The sequence below is a fragment of the Heterodontus francisci genome, unplaced genomic scaffold (assembly GCF_036365525.1).
Source record: "Heterodontus francisci isolate sHetFra1 unplaced genomic scaffold, sHetFra1.hap1 HAP1_SCAFFOLD_836, whole genome shotgun sequence".
NCBI classification, from domain to species: Eukaryota; Metazoa; Chordata; class Chondrichthyes; order Heterodontiformes; family Heterodontidae; genus Heterodontus; species Heterodontus francisci.
Window position 1 is genome coordinate 311626 of NW_027141810.1, and position 17450 is coordinate 329075.

General features: G+C 54.7%; 2 protein-coding genes across 3 annotated transcripts in view; one reads left to right on the plus strand and one right to left on the minus strand.

The window, feature by feature from the left end:
- The window catches only part of LOC137364730 (uncharacterized), a 167280-nt gene that overhangs the window by 137934 nt on the left and 11896 nt on the right, over window positions 1-17450 (plus strand). The gene's annotated exons all lie outside the window — the stretch shown is intronic.
- LOC137364731 (calcium-binding protein 5-like) overlaps window positions 1-17450 on the minus strand; it is a 58075-nt gene that overhangs the window by 38353 nt on the left and 2272 nt on the right. Inside the window, exons 1-4 of one of the 2 annotated variants that reach the window (XM_068027761.1) lie at window positions 17318-17380; window positions 14780-14810; window positions 10658-10801; window positions 9083-9192 (exon numbers count right to left, since the gene is read on the minus strand). In XM_068027761.1, the coding sequence (XP_067883862.1) occupies window positions 9083-9192; window positions 10658-10801; window positions 14780-14810; window positions 17318-17380 (348 nt within the window). Of the gene's footprint in view, window positions 1-9082; window positions 9193-10657; window positions 10802-14779; window positions 14811-17317; window positions 17381-17450 lie in introns of those variants that run through there. The other variant, XM_068027763.1, reaches the window with a different exon arrangement.

Genomic DNA, 17450 nt, shown 5'->3' on the forward strand with positions numbered 1-17450 from the left:
ATGTCCACTCTCCTCTATCACTGACTCTACACCCATTTAATCACCCACAGCCCATGTCCACTCTCCTCTATCACTGACTCTACACCCATTTAATCACCCACAGCCCATGTCCACTCTCCCCTATCACTGACTCTACACCCATTTAATCACCCACAGCCCATGTCCAGTCTCCTCCATCACTGACTCTACACCCATTTAATCACCCACAGCCCATGTCCACTCTCCTCTATCACTGACTCTACACCCATTTAATCACCCACAGCCCATGTCCACTCTCCCCTATCACTGACTCTACACCCATTTAATCACCCACAGTCCATGTCCACTCTCCCCTATCACTGACACTACACCCATTTAATCACCCACAGTCCATGTCCACTCTCCCCTATCACTGACTCTACACCCATTTAATCACCCACAGCCCATGTCCACTCTCCTCTATCACTGACTCTACACCCATTTAATCACCCACAGCCCATGTCCACTCTCCTCTATCACTGACTCTACACCCATTTAATCACCCACAGTCCATGTCCACTCTCCCCCATCACTGACTCTGCACCCATTTAATCACCCACAGTCCATGTCCACTCTCCTCTATCACTGACTCTACACCCATTTAATCACCCACAGCCCATGTCCACTCTCCCCCATCACTGACTCTGCACCCATTTAATCACCCACAGTCCATGTCCACTCTCCTCTATCACTGACTCTACACCCATTTAATCACCCACAGTCCATGTCCACTCTCCCCCATCACTGACTCTGCACCCATTTAATCACCCACAGCCCATGTCCACTCTCCTCTATCACTGACTCTACACCCATTTAATCACCCACAGCCCATGTCCACTCTCCTCTATCAATGACTCTACACCCATTTAATCACCCACAGCCCATGTCCACTCTCCTCTATCAATGACTCTACACCCATTTAATCACCCACAGCCCATGTCCACTCTCCTCTATCACTGACTCTACACCCATTTAATCACCCACAGCCCATGTCCACTCTCCCCTATCACTGACTCTACACCCATTTAATCACCCACAGTCCATGTCCACTCTCCTCTATCAATGACTCTACACCCATTTAATCACCCACAGCCCATGTCCACTCTCCTCTATCACTGACTCTACACCCATTTAATCACCCACAGTCCATGTCCACTCTCCCCTATCACTGACTCTACACCCATTTAATCACCCACAGTCCATGTCCACTCTCCTCTATCACTGACTCTACATCCATTTAACCACCCACAGTCCATGTCCACTCTCCCCTATCACTGACTCGACACCCATTTAATCACCCACAGCCCATGTCCACTCTCCACTATCACTGACTCTACACCCATTTAATCACCCACAGCCCATGTCCACTCTCCACTATCACTGACTCTACACCCATTTAATCACCCACAGTCCATGTCCACTCTCCTCTATCACTGACTCTACACCCATTTAATCACCCACAGCCCATGTCCACTCTCCTCTATCACTGACTCTACACCCATTTAATCACCCACAGCCCATGTCCACTCTCCCCTATCACTGACTCTACATCCATTTAATCACCCACAGTCCATGTCCACTCTCCCCTATCACTGACTCTACATCCATTTAATCACCCACAGCCCATGTCCACTCTCCTCTATCACTGACTCTACACCCATTTAATCACCCACAGCCCATGTCCACTCTCCTCTATCACTGACTCTACACCCATTTAATCACCCACAGCCCATGTCCACTCTCCTCTATCACTGACTCTACACCCATTTAATCACCCACAGTCCATGTCCACTCTCCCCTATCACTGACTCTACACCCATTTAATCACCCACAGCCCATGTCCACTCTCTCCTATCACTGACTCTGCACCCATTTAATCACCCACAGTCCATGTCCACTCTCCCCTATCACTGACTCTACACCCATTTAATCACCCACAGTCCATGTCCACTCTCCTCTTTCACTGACTCTACATCCATTTAATCACCCACAGCCCATGTCCACTCTCCTCTATCACTGACTCTACACCCATTTAATCACCCACAGCCCATGTCCACTCTCCCCTATCACTGACTCTACACCCATTTAATCACCCACAGTCCATGTCCACTCTCCTCTATCACTGACTTTACACCCATTTAATCACCCACAGCCCATGTCCACTCTCCTCTATCACTGACTGAACACCCATTTAATCACCCACAGCCCATGTCCACTCTCCCCTATCACTGACTCTACACCCATTTAATCACCCACAGTCTATGTCCACTCTCCTCTATCACTGACTCTACACCCATTTAATCACCCACAGCCCATGTCCACTCTCCTCTTTCACTGACTCTACATCCATTTAATCACCCACAGCCCATGTCCACTCTCCTCCATCACTGACTCTACACCCATTTAATCACCCACAGCCCATGTCCACTCTCCGCTATCACTGACTCTACACCCATTTAATCACCCACAGCCCATGTCCACTCTCCTCTATCACTGACTCTGCACCCATTTAATCACCCACAGCCCATGTCCACTCTCCCCTATCAATGACTCTACACCCATTTAATCACCCACAGCCCATGTCCACTCTCCCCTATCACTGACTCTACACCCATTTAATCACCCACAGCCCATGTCCACTCTCCTCTATCACTGACTCTGCACCCATTTAATCACCCACAGCCCATGTCCACTCTCCTCTATCACTGACTCTGCACCCATTTAATCACCCACAGCCCATGTCCACTCTCCTCTATCACTGACTCTGCACCCATTTAATCACCCACAGCCCATGTCCACTCTCCCCTATCACTGACTCTACACCCATTTAATCACCCACAGCCCATGTCCACTCTCCGCTATCACTGACTCTACATCCATTTAATCACCCACAGTCCATGTCCACTCTCCCCTATCACTGACTCTACACCCATTTAATCACCCACAGCCCATGTCCACTCTCCCCTATCACTGACTCTACACCCATTTAATCACCCACAGCCCATGTCCACTCTCCCCTATCACTGACTCTACACCCATTTAATCACCCACAGCCCATGTCCACTCTCCGCTATCACTGACTCTACATCCATTTAATCACCCACAGTCCATGTCCACTCTCCTCTATCACTGACTCTACACCGATTTAATCACCCACAGCCCATGTCCACTCTCCTCTATCACTGACTCTACACCCATTTAATCACCCACAGTCCATGTCCACTCTCCTCTATCACTGACTCTACACCCATTTAATCACCCACAGCCCATGTCCACTCTCCTCTATCACTGACTCTACACCCATTTAATCACCCACAGTCCATGTCCACTCTCCTCTATCACTGACTCTACACCCATTTAATCACCCACAGCCCATGTCCACTCTCCGCTATCACTGACTCTACATCCATTTAATCACCCACAGTCCATGTCCACTCTCCTCTATCACTGACTCTACACCGATTTAATCACCCACAGCCCATGTCCACTCTCCTCTTTCACTGACTCTACATCCATTTAATCACCCACAGCCCATGTCCACTCTCCTCTATCACTGACTCCACACCCATTTAATCACCCACAGCCCATGTCCACTCTCCCCTATCACTGACTCTACACCCATTTAATCACCCACAGCCCATGTCCACTCTCCCCTATCACTGACTCTACACCCATTTAATCACCCACAGTCCATGTCCACTCTCCTCTATCACTGACTCTACACCCATTTAATCACCCACAGCCCATGTCCACTCTCCTCTATCACTGACTCTACCCCCATTTAATCACCCACAGCCCATTTCCACTCTTCTCTGTCACTGACTCTACACCCATTTAATCACCCACAGTCCATGTCCACTCTCCCCTATCACTGACTCTACATCCATTTAATCACCCACAGCCCATGTCCACTCTCCCCTATCACTGACTCTACACCCATTTAATCACCCACAGCCCATGTCCACTCTCCCCTATCACTGACTCTACACCCATTTAATCACCCACAGCCCATGTCCACTCTCCCCTATCACTGACTCTACACCCATTTAATCACCCACAGCCCATGTCCACTCTCCCTCCATCACTGACTCTACACCCATTTAATCACCCACAGTCCATGTCCACTCTCCTCTATCACTGACTCTACCCCCATTTAATCACCCACAGCCCATTTCCACTCTCCCCTATCACTGACTCTGCACCCATTTAATCACCCACAGCCCATGTCCACTCTCCCCTATTACTGACTCTACACCCATTTAATCACCCACAGTCCATGTCCACTCTCCTCTATCACTGACTCTACATCCATTTAATCACCCACAGCCCATGTCCACTCTCCTCTTTCACTGACTCTACATCCATTGAATCACCCACAGCCCATGTCCACTCTCCTCTATCACTGACTCTACACCCATTTAATCACCCACAGCCCATGTCCACTCTCCCCTATCACTGACTCTACACCCATTTAATCACCCACAGCCCATGTCCACTCTCCCTCCATCACTGACTCTACACCCATTTAATCACCCACAGCCCATGTCCACTCTCCCTCCATCACTGACTCTACACCCATTTAATCACCCACAGCCCATGTCCACTCTCCACCTATCACTGACTCTACACCCATTTAATCACCCACAGCCCATGTCCACTCTCCCTCCATCACTGACTCTACACCCATTTAATCACCCACAGCCCATGTCCACTCTCCCTCCATCACTGACTCTACACCCATTTAATCACCCACAGCCCATGTCCACTCTCCACCTATCACTGACTCTACACCCATTTAATCACCCACAGCCCATGTCCACTCTCCACCTATCACTGACTCTACACCCATTTAATCACCCACAGCCCATGTCCACTCTCCACCTATCACTGACTCTACACCCATTTAATCACCCACAGCCCATGTCCACTCTCCCCTATCACTGACTCTACACCCATTTAATCACCCACAGCCCATGTCCACTCTCCTCTTTCACTGACTCTACATCCATTTAATCACCCACAGCCCATGTCCACTCTCCTCTATCACTGACTCTACACCCATTTAATCACCCACAGCCCATGTCCACTCTCCCCTATCACTGACTCTACACCCATTTAATCACCCACAGTCCATGTCCACTCTCCTCTATCACTGACTCTACATCCATTTAATCACCCACAGCCCATGTCCACTCTCCCCTATCACTGACTCTACATCCATTTAATCACCCACAGCCCATGTCCACTCTCCCCTATCACTGACTCTACATCCATTTAATCACCCACAGCCCATGTCCACTCTCCCCTATCACTGACTCTACATCCATTTAATCACCCACAGCCCATGTCCACTCTCCCCTATCACTGACTCTACACCCATTTAATCACCCACAGCCCATGTCCACTCTCCCCTATCACTGACTCTACACCCATTTAATCACCCACAGCCCATGTCCACTCTCCCCTATCACTGACTCTACACCCATTTAATCACCCACAGCCCATGTCCACTCTCCCTCCATCACTGACTCTACACCCATTTAATCACCCACAGTCCATGTCCACTCTCCTCTATCACTGACTCTACCCCCATTTAATCACCCACAGCCCATTTCCACTCTTCTCTGTCACTGACTCTACACCCATTTAATCACCCACAGTCCATGTCCACTCTCCTCTATCACTGACTCTACACCCATTTAATCACCCACAGCCCATGTCCACTCTCCTCTATCACTGACTCTACACCCATTTAATCACCCACAGTCCATGTCCACTCTCCTCTATCACTGACTCTACACCCATTTAATCACCCACAGCCCATGTCCACTCTCCCCTATCACTGACTCTGCACCCATTTAATCACCCACAGCCCATGTCCACTCTCCCCTATCACTGACTCTGCACCCATTTAATCACCCACAGCCCATGTCCACTCTCCTCTTTCACTGACTCTACACCCATTTAATCACCCACAGCCCATGTCCACTCTCCTCTATCACTGACTCTACACCCATTTAATCACCCACAGCCCATGTCCACTCTCCCCTATCACTGACTCTACACCCATTTAATCACCCACAGCCCATGTCCACTCTCCCTCCATCACTGACTCTACACCCATTTAATCACCCACAGCCCATGTCCACTCTCCCCCTATCACTGACTCTACACCCATTTAATCACCCACAGTCCATGTCCACTCTCCTCTATCACTGACTCTACACCCATTTAATCACCCACAGTCCATGTCCACTCTCCTCTATCACTGACTCTACACCCATTTAATCACCCACAGCCCATGTCCACTCTCCACTATCACTGACTCTACACCCATTTAATCACCCACAGCCCATGTCCACTCTCCTCTATCACTGACTCTACACCCATTTAATCACCCACAGCCCATGTCCACTCTCCCCATCACTGACTCTACACCCATTTAATCACCCACAGCCCATGTCCACTCTCCTCTATCACTGACTCTACACCCATTTAATCACCCACAGCCCATGTCCACTCTCCCCATCACTGACTCTACACCCATTTAATCACCCACAGCCCATGTCCACTCTCCTCTATCACTGACTCTACACCCATTTAATCACCCACAGCCCATGTCCACTCTCCCCATCACTGACTCTACACCCATTTAATCACCCACAGCCCATGTCCACTCTCCACTATCACTGACTCTACACCCATTTAATCACCCACAGTCCATGTCCACTCTCCTCTATCACTGACTCTACACCCATTTAATCACCCACAGTCCATGTCCACTCTTCTCTATCACTGACTCTACACCCATTTAATCACCCACAGCCCATGTCCACTCTCCACTATCACTGACTCTACACCCATTTAATCACCCACAGCCCATGTCCACTCTCCTCTATCACTGACTCTACACCCATTTAATCACCCACAGCCCATGTCCACTCTCCCCCTATTACTGACTCTACACCCATTTAATCACCCACAGCCCATGTCCACTCTCCCCTATCACTGACTCTACACCCATTTAATCACCCACAGCCCATGTCCACTCTCCCCTATCACTGACTCTACACCCATTTAATCACCCACAGCCCATGTCCACTCTCCCCTATCACTGACTCTACACCCATTTAATCACCCACAGCCCATGTCCACTCTCCCCTATCACTGACTCTACACCCATTTAATCACCCACAGCCCATGTCCACTCTCCTCTATCACTGACTCTACACCCATTTAATCACCCACAGCCCATGTCCACTCTCCTCTATCACTGACTCTACACCCATTTAATCACCCACAGCCCATGTCCACTCTCCCCTATCACTGACTCTACACCCATTTAATCACCCACAGTCCATGTCCACTCTCCTCTATCACTGACTCTACACCCATTTAATCACCCACAGCCCATGTCCACTCTCCTCTATCACTGACTCTACACCCATTTAATCACCCACAGCCCATGTCCACTCTCCTCTATCACTGACTCTACACCCATTTAATCACCCACAGTCCATGTCCACTCTCCTCTATCACTGACTCTACACCCATTTAATCACCCACAGCCCATGTCCACTCTCCTCTATCACTGACTCTACACCCATTTAATCACCCACAGCCCATGTCCACTCTCCCCCTATCACTGACTCTACAGTTCTGGTCCCCACACCTTCGGAAGGAGATATTGGCCTTGGAGGGAGTGCAGTGTAGAATTACTGGAATGATACCGGGATGCCAAGGGTTAAATTACCAGGAGAGATCACACAAACTAGTGGCGGTATTCCCTGGAAATTAGAAGGGTCAGGGGTAGATTTGATTGACGTTTTCGGGATATTTAGGGGGAATGTATTGGGGGAGAGAGAGAGTGAAAATATTTTTGCTGGATTGGGGCATGGGAGGGGGGGAAGGCGAGGATGTGGAGTTAGGGTCACAGATCACTCTCAAGCTCGTGGAATGGAGGTACAGGCTGGAGGAGAGGGACTGAATGGACTCCTCCTGTTCCTGTGTAACAGGCTCGAGATGGGCTGAATGGGCCTCCTCCTGTTCCTGTCTAACAGGCTGGAGAGGGGCTGAATGGGCCTCCTCCTGTTCCTGTGTAACAGGCTCGAGATGGGCTGAATGGGCCTCCTCCTGTTCCTGTCTAACAGGCTGGAGAGGGGCTGAATGGCCTCCTCCTGTTCCTGTGTAACAGGCTGGAGAGGGGCTGGATGGGCCTCCTCCTGTTCCTGTGTAACAGGCTCGAGAGGGGCTGAATGGGCCTCCTCCTGTTCCTGTGTAACAGGCTCGAGAGGGGCTGAATGGGTCTATTCCTGTTCCTGTGTAACAGGGGTGAGAGGGGCTGAATGGGCCTCCTCCTGTTCCTGTGTAACAGGGGTGAGAAGGGCTGAATGGGCCTCCAACTGTTCCTGTGTAACAGGATCGAGAGGGGCTGAATGGCCTCCTCCTGTTCCTGTGTAACAGGGGCAAGAGGGGCTGAATGGCCCTCCTCCTGTTCCTGTGTAACAGGGGCTAGAGGGGCTGAATGGCCTCCTCCTGTTCCTGTGTAACAGGGGTGAGAGGGACTGAATGGGCCTCCAACTGTTCCTGTGTAACAGGATCGAGAGGGGCTGAATGGGCCTCCTCCTGTTCCCGTGTAACAGGGGTGAGGGGCTGAATGGCCTCCTCCTGTTCCTGTGTAACAGGGGTGAGAGGGGCTGAATGACCTCCTCCTGTTCCTGTGTAACAGGCTCGAGAGGGGCTGAATGGGCCTCCAACTGTTCCTGTGTAACAGGGGTGAGAGGGGCTGAATGGCCTCCTCCTGTTCCTGTGTAACAGGGGTGAGAGGGGCTGAATGGCCTCCTCCTGTTCCTGTGTAACAGGGGTGAGAGGGACTGAATGGCCTCCTCCTGTTCCTGTGTAACAGGCTCGAGATGGGCTGAATGGGCCTCCTCCTGTTCCTGTCTAACAGGCTGGAGAGGGGCTGAATGGCCTCCTCCTGTTCCCTAGCGTGGACTCTATCCTCCCAGTCAGTCTCTGTGGGTCATTTGCCATCTGACGTTCAGACAGTTCAATCTCACTCTACCTCTCGGAAAGCGTCACGGAGTTCCTTTACACCAATCATCCCAGCTGTCTCTGCCAGCAGTTTAGGAGCCATGATTTCCACAAAATCCTCAAAGTCCACCCGTCCGCCAACTAGAAAAACAACCAAACGTGCATTTATATAGCAACTTTAATGTCAAAAAAAAACTTTCCCAAGGGCATTTCGCAGGAGCGTTATCAAACAAAATCTAACCCCGAGCCACCTGAGGAGACCTCAGAGAGAGGCAACCAAAAGCTCAGTCATAGAGGTCGGTTTTAAGCTGCATCTTAAAGGGGGGGGAGAAAGAGAGACAGAGGGGAGAGAATCCCTCATTCTCATCCCCGATCCCTGGGGAGAGTCGGTATCTGTGGGGGACCTGTACCCCGGGGAGAGTCGGTGTCCACGGGATCCGTACCCCATGGAGAGTCAGTGTCCATGGGACCTGTACCCCAGGGAGAGTCAGTCTCCACGGGATCCATACCCCGGGGAGAGTCGGTGTCCACGGGATCCGTACCCCATGGAGAGTCAGTGTCCATGGGACCTGTACCCCAGGGAGAGTCAGTCTCCACGGGATCCATACCCCGGGGAGAGTCGGTGTCCACGGGATCCGTACCCCAGGGAGAGTCAGTGTCCATGGGACCTGTACCCCGGGGAGAGTCAGTGTCCACGGGATCCATACCCCGGGGAGAGTCGGTGTCCACGGGATCCGTACCCCAGGGAGAGTCAGTGTCCATGGGACCTGTACCCCGGGGAGAGTCAGTGTCCATGGGACCTGTACCCCAGGGAGAGTCAGTCTCCACGGGATCCATACCCCGGGGAGAGTCGGTGTCCACGGGATCCGTACCCCAGGGAGAGTCAGTGTCCATGGGACCTGTACCCCGGGGAGAGTCGGTGTCCACGGGACCTGTACCCCAGGGAGAGTCGGTGTCCATGGGACCTGTACCCCGGGGAGAGTCGGTGTCCATGGGACCTGTACCCCGGGGAGAGTCGGTGTCCATGGGACCTGTACCCCGGGGAGAGTCGGTGTCCATGGGACCTGTACCCCGGGGAGAGTCGGTGTCCACGGGACCTGTACCCCGGGGAGAGTCGGTGTCCACGGGACCTGTACCCCTGGGAGAGTCGGTGTCCACGGGACCTGTACCCCGGGGAGAGTCGGTGTCCATGGGACCTGTACCCCGGGGAGAGTCGGTGTCCATGGGACCTGTACCCCGGGGAGAGTCGGTGTCCATGGGACCTGTACCCCGGGGAGAGTCGGTGTCCATGGGACCTGTACCCCGGGGAGAGTCGGTGTCCACGGGACCTGTACCCCGGGGAGAGTCGGTGTCCATGGGACCTGTACCCCGGGGAGAGTTGGTGTCCATGGGACCTGTACCCCGGGGAGAGTCGGTGTCCATGGGACCTGTACCCCGGGGAGAGTTGGTGTCCATGGGACCTGTACCCCGGGGAGAGTTGGTGTCCATGGGACCTGTACCCCGGGGAGAGTTGGTGTCCACGGGACCTGTACCCCGGGGAGAGTCAGTGTCCATGGGACCATGGTGTTTGGGGTGTTAATGGGAACAGTGTCGGGTATGCACTCACGGTTCATATTGATTTGCTGGGACAATTCGATCAGCTCCATCTCAGTCGGCATGTACCCCATCGTCCTCATCAGATTGCCCAGGTCCTTGCAGCTGATGTGACCATCCTTATCCTTATCAAATTCAGTGAAGGCATCTCTCAACTCTTCAATTATCAATAAACACTTGTCATTAAAAACACACAGCTCCTCTCTCCCCTATATCACCCACCATCCCTCCTCTATACCTCCCATATACTCTCCTCTCTCTCTCTCCATCCTTCTGCTTCCCTCCCTCTCTCCCTTCCACCATCTCTCTCTGACTTCTTCATTCTCTCTCCCCCTCTCTGTCTCTATTCTTATCCGACCGCACCCTGTCTGGGGTTACGATCAGTCTGTGACCTCACCCTGTCTGGGGTTACGATCAGTCTGTGACCGCACCCTGTCTGGGGTTACGATCAGTCTGTGACCTCACCCTGTCTGGGGTTACGATCAGTCTGTGACCTCACCCTGTCTGGGGTTACGATCAGTCTGTGACCTCACCCTGTCTGGGGTTACAATCAGTCTGTGACCTCACCCTGTCTGGGGTTACAATCAGTCTGTGACCTCACCCTGTCTGGGGTTACAATCAGTCTGTGACCTCACCCTGTCTGGGGTTACAATCAGTCTGTGACCTCACCCTGTCGGGTTACGATCAGTCTGTGACCTCACCCTGTCTGGGGTTACAATCAGTCTGTGACCTCACCCTGTCTGGGGTTACAATCAGTCTGTGACCTCACCCTGTCTGGGGTTACGATCAGTCTGTGACCTCACCCTGTCTAGAATTACGATCAGTCTGTGACCTCACTCTGTCTGGAATTACAATCAGTCTGGGACCTCACCCTGTCTGGGGTTACGATCAGTCTGTGACCTCACCCTGTCTAGAATTACGGTCAGTCTGTGACCGCACCCTGTCTGGGGTTACAATCAGTCTGTGACCTCACTCTGTCTGGGGTTACGATCAGTCTGTGACCGCACCCTGTCTGGGGTTACAATCAGTCTGTGACCTCACCCTGTCTGGAATTACGATCAGTCTGTGACCTCACCCTGTCTGGAATTACAATCAGTCTGCGACCTCACTCTGTCTGGGGTTACAATCAGTCTGTGACCTCACCCTTTATGGAATTACGATCAGTCTGCGACCTCACTCTGTCTGGGGTTACAATCAGTCTGTGACCTCACCCTGTCTGGAATTACGATCAGTCTGCGACCTCACCCTGTCTGGGGTTACAATCAGTCTGTGACCTCACTCTGTCTGGGGTTACAATCAGTCTGTGACCTCACCCTGTCTGGAATTACGATCAGTCTGCGACCTCACTCTGTCTGGGGTTACGATCAGTCTGCGACCTCACTCTGTCTGGGGTTACAATCAGTCTGTGACCTCACCCTGTCTGGGGTTACGATCAGTCTGCGACCTCACCCTGTCTGGAATTACGATCAGTCTGTGACCTCGCCCTGTCTGGAATTACGATCAGTCTGCGTCCTCGCCCTGTCTGGAATTACGATCAGTCTGTGACCTCAACCTGTCTGGGGTTACGATCAGTCTGCGATCTCACTCTGTCTGGGGTTACAATCAGTCTGGGACCTCACCCTGTCTGGAATTACAATCAGTCTGTGACCTCACCCTGTCTGGGGTTACAATCAGTCTGTGACCTCACTCTGTCTGGGGTTACAATCAGTCTGGGACCTCACTCTGTCTGGGGTTACAATCAGTCTGTGACCTCACTCTGTCTGGGGTTACGATCAGTCTGCGACCTCACCCTGTCTGGGGTTACAATCAGTCTGTGACCTCACCCTGTCTGGAATTACAATCAGTCTGTGACCTCACCCTGTCTGGAATTACGATCAGTCTGCGACCTCACCCTGTCTGGAATTACGATCAGTCTGCAACCTCACTCTGTCTGGGGTTACGATCAGTCTGCGACCTCACCCTGTCTGGAATTACGATCAGTCTGTGACCTCACCCTGTCTGGAATTACAATCAGTCTGTGACCTCACCCTGTCTGGAATTACGATCAGTCTGTGTCCTCACTCTGTCTGGGGTTACAATCAGTCTGGGACCTCACTCTGTCTGGGGTTACAATCAGTCTGGGACCTCACTCTGTCTGGGGTTACAATCAGTCTGCGACCTCACCCTGTCTGGAATTACGATCAGTCTGCGACCTCACTCTGTCTGGGGTTACAATCCGTCTGCGACCTCACTCTGTCTGGGGTTACGATCAGTCTGTGACCTCACCCTGTCTGGGGTTACAATCAGTCTGCGACCTCACCCTGTCTGGGGTTACAATCAGTCTGTGACCTCACCCTGTCTGGAATTACGATCAGTCTGTGACCTCACCCTGTCTGGAATTACAATCAGTCTGCGACCTCACTCTGTCTGGGGTTACAATCAGTCTGTGACCTCACCCTGTCTGGAATTACGATCAGTCTGCGACCTCACCCTGTCTGGAATTACGATCAGTCTGTGACCTCACCCTGTCTGGGGTTACGATCAGTCTGCGACCTCACTCTGTCTGGGGTTACAATCAGTCTGTGACCTCACCCTGTCTGGAATTACGATCAGTCTGCGACCTCACCCTGTCTGGGGTTACAATCAGTCTGTGACCTCACTCTGTCTGGGGTTACAATCAGTCTGTGACCTCACCCTGTCTGGAATTACGATCAGTCTGCGACCTCACTCTGTCTGGGGTTACGATCAGTCTGCGACCTCACTCTGTCTGGGGTTACAATCAGTCTGTGACCTCACCCTGTCTGGGGTTACGATCAGTCTGCGACCTCACCCTGTCTGGAATTACGATCAGTCTGCGTCCTCGCCCTGTCTGGAATTACGATCAGTCTGTGACCTCACCCTGTCTGGGGTTACGATCAGTCTGCGATCTCACTCTGTCTGGGGTTACAATCAGTCTGGGACCTCACCCTGTCTGGAATTACAATCAGTCTGTGACCTCACCCTGTCTGGGGTTACAATCAGTCTGTGACCTCACTCTGTCTGGGGTTACAATCAGTCTGGGACCTCACTCTGTCTGGGGTTACAATCAGTCTGTGACCTCACTCTGTCTGGGGTTACGATCAGTCTGCGACCTCACCCTGTCTGGGGTTACAATCAGTCTGTGACCTCACCCTGTCTGGAATTACAATCAGTCTGTGACCTCACCCTGTCTGGAATTACGATCAGTCTGTGACCTCACTCTGTCTGGGGTTACAATCAGTCTGGGACCTCACTCTGTCTGGGGTTACAATCAGTCTGGGACCTCACTCTGTCTGGGGTTACAATCAGTCTGGGACCTCACCCTGTCTGGGGTGACAATCAGTCTGCGACCTCACCCTGTCTGGAATTACGATCAGTCTGCGACCTCACTCTGTCTGGGGTTACAATCCGTCTGCGACCTCACTCTGTCTGGGGTTACAATCAGTCTGCGACCTCACCTTGTCTGGGGTTATGATCAGTCTGTGACCTCACCCTGTCTGGGGTTACAATCCGTCTGCGATCTCACTCTGTCTGGGGTTACAATCAGTCTGCGACCTCACCCTGTCTGGGGTTACAATCCGTCTGCGACCTCACTCTGTCTGGGGTTACAATCAGTCTGTGACCTCACCCTGTCTGGGGTTACGATCAGTCTGCGACCTCACCCTGTCTGGGGTTACGATCAGTCTGTGACCTCACCCTGTCTGGGGTTACGATCAGTCTGTGACCCCACCCTGTCTGGGGTTACGATCAGTCTGTGACCTCACCCTGTCTGGGGTTACGATCAGTCTGGGACCTCACTCTGTCTGGGGTTACGATCAGTCTGCGACCTCACCCTGTCTGGGGTTACGATCAGTCTGCGACCTCACCCTGTCTGGGGTTACGATCAGTCTGTGACCTCACCCTGTCTGGGGTTACGATCAGTCTGCGACCCCACCCTGTCTGGGGTTACGATCAGTCTGTGACCTCACCCTGTCTGGGGTTACAATCAGTCTGTGACCCCACCCTGTCTGGGGTTACAATCAGTCTGTGACCCCACCCTGTCTGGGGTTACGATCAGTCTGCGACCTCACCCTGTCTGGGGTTACAATCCGTCTGGGACCTCACTCTGTCTGGGGTTATGATCAGTCTACGTCCTTACCTTGCATCTCCTGAGCTCCAAGATGACGCTCCTGAAAATCAAATAAAAAGGAAAAGATTAAATGAGTGAAGCACAAAACTGGCACCGACTCTCCCCGGGGTACGGGTCCTCCACGGGCACCGACTCTCCCCAGGGTACGGGTCCTCCACGGGCACCGACTCTCCCCGGGGTACGGGTCCTCCACGGGCACCGACTCTCCCCGGGGTACGGGTCCCCCATGGGCACCGACTCTCCCCGGGGTACGGGTCCTCCACGGGAACCGACTCTCCCTGGGGTACGGGTCCTCCACGGGCACCGACTCTCCCCGGGGTACGGGTCCCCCACGGGCACCGACTCTCCCCAGGGTACGGGTCCTCCACGGGCACCGACTCTCCCCAGGGTACGGGTCCTCCACGGGAACCGACTCTCCCTGGGGTACGGGTCCTCCACGGGCACCGACTCTCCCCGGGGTACGGGTCCTCCACGGGCACCGACTCTCCTCGGGGTACGGGTCCCCCATGGGCACCGACTCTCCCCGGGGTACGGGTCCTCCACGGGAACCGACTCTCCCTGGGGTACGGGTCCTCCACGGGCACCGACTCTCCCCGGGGTACGGGTCCCCCACGGGCACCGACTCTCCCCAGGGTACGGGTCCTCCACGGGCACCGACTCTCCCCAGGGTACGGGTCCTCCACGGGAACCGACTCTCCCTGGGGTACGGGTCCTCCACGGGCACCGACTCTCCCCGGGGTACGGGTCCTCCACGGGCACCGACTCTCCCCAGGGTACGGGTCCTCCACGGGAACCGACTCTCCCTGGGGTACGGGTCCTCCACGGGAACCGACTCTCCCTGGGGTACGGGTCCTCCACGGGCACCGACTCTCCCTGGGGTACGGGTCCTCCACGGGCACCGACTCTCCCCGGGGTACGGGTCCTCCACGGACACCGACTCTCCCCGGGGTACGGGTCTCCCCACGGGCACCGACTCTCCCCGGGGAACGGGTCTCCCCACGGGCACCGACTCTCCCCGGGGTACGGGTCTCCCCATGGGCACCGACTCTCCCTGGGTTATGGATCCCCCCACGGGCACCAACTCTCCCCGGGGTACGGGTCCTCCACGGGCACCGACTCTCCCCGGGGTACGGGTCCTCCACGGGCACCGACTCTCCTCGGGGTACGGGTCTCCCCACGGGCACCGACTCTCCCCGGGGAACGGGTCTCCCCACGGGCACCGACTCTCCCCGGGGTACGGGTCTCCCCATGGGCACCGACTCTCCCTGGGTTATGGATCCCCCCACGGGCACTGACTCTCCCCGGGGTACGGGTCCTCCACGGGCACCGACTCTCCCCGGGGTACGGGTCCTCCACGGGCACCGACTCTCCCCAGGGTACGGGTCCTCCACGGGAACCGACTCTCCCTGGGGTACGGGTCCTCCACGGGCACCGACTCTCCCCGGGGAACGGGTCTCCCCACGGGCACCGACTCTCCCCGGGGTACGGGTCTCCCCATGGGCACCGACTCTCCCTGGGGTACGTATTGCCCACGGGCACAAACTCTCCCTGGGTTATGGGTCCCCCACGGGCACCGACTCTCCCCACGTTACGGATCGCCCACGGGCACCGACTCTCCCCGGGGTACGGGTCCCCCCAGGGACACCGACTCTCCCCGGGGTATGTGTCCCCCACGGGCACCGACCTCCTCATGGTACGGATCGCCCACGGGCACCGACTCTCCATGGGGTACGGATTGCCCACGGGCACCGACTCCCCCGGGGTAAGGGTCCCCCACGGGCACCGACTCCCCCCGGGGTAAGGGTCCCCCACGGGCACCGACTCTCCCGGGGATATGGGTCCCCCACGGACACCGACTCTCCCTGGGTTACGGATCTCCCACAGGCACCGACTCTCCCCGGGGTACAGGTCCCCCAGGGGCACTGACTCTCCCCAGGGTAAGGGTCCCCCATGGGCACCGACTCTCCCCGGGGTACGGGTCCCCCCATGGGCACCAACTCTCCCCGGGGTAAGGGTCCCCCAGGGGCACCGACTCTCCCCGGGGTACGGGTCCCCCCACGGGCACTGACTCTCCCCGGGATACGGGTCCCCCGCAGGTACCGACTCTCCCCGGGATACGGGTCCCCCGCAGGTACCGACTCTCCCCGGGGTGCGGGTCCCTCACGGGCACCGACTCTCCCTGGGGTAAGGGTCCCCCCATGGGCACCAACTCTCCCCGGGGTAAGGGTCCCCCCATGGGCACCAACTCTCCCCGGGGTAAGGGTCCCCCAGGGGCACCGACTCTCCCCGGGGTACGGGTCCCCCCACGGGCACTGACTCTCCCCGGGATACGGGTCCCCCGCAGGCACCGACTCTCCCTGGGGTAAGGGTCCCCCAGGGGCACCGACTGTCCCTGGGGTAAGGGTCCCCCACGGACACTGACTCTTCCCGGGTTACGGGTCACAGAGTCTGAATGCTCAGGCGGGTTACAGAGAGTGGGTTTGTGTGAGACGTGTTGTCGAAGGGGTTGTCGGGACAGGGAGGGGACGAGTTGAAAATTCCAGTTACCGTATGTTTCTGTGCCATTGTTTTTTTCAGGAAAATACAGGCGGGTCCCAGGGCATTCTGCATCTTGACACACTGCTGAGCAAGTGTGATGAGTGGTTCTCGATACTCGAGTGCGTGATCCTCTGTCCCTCCC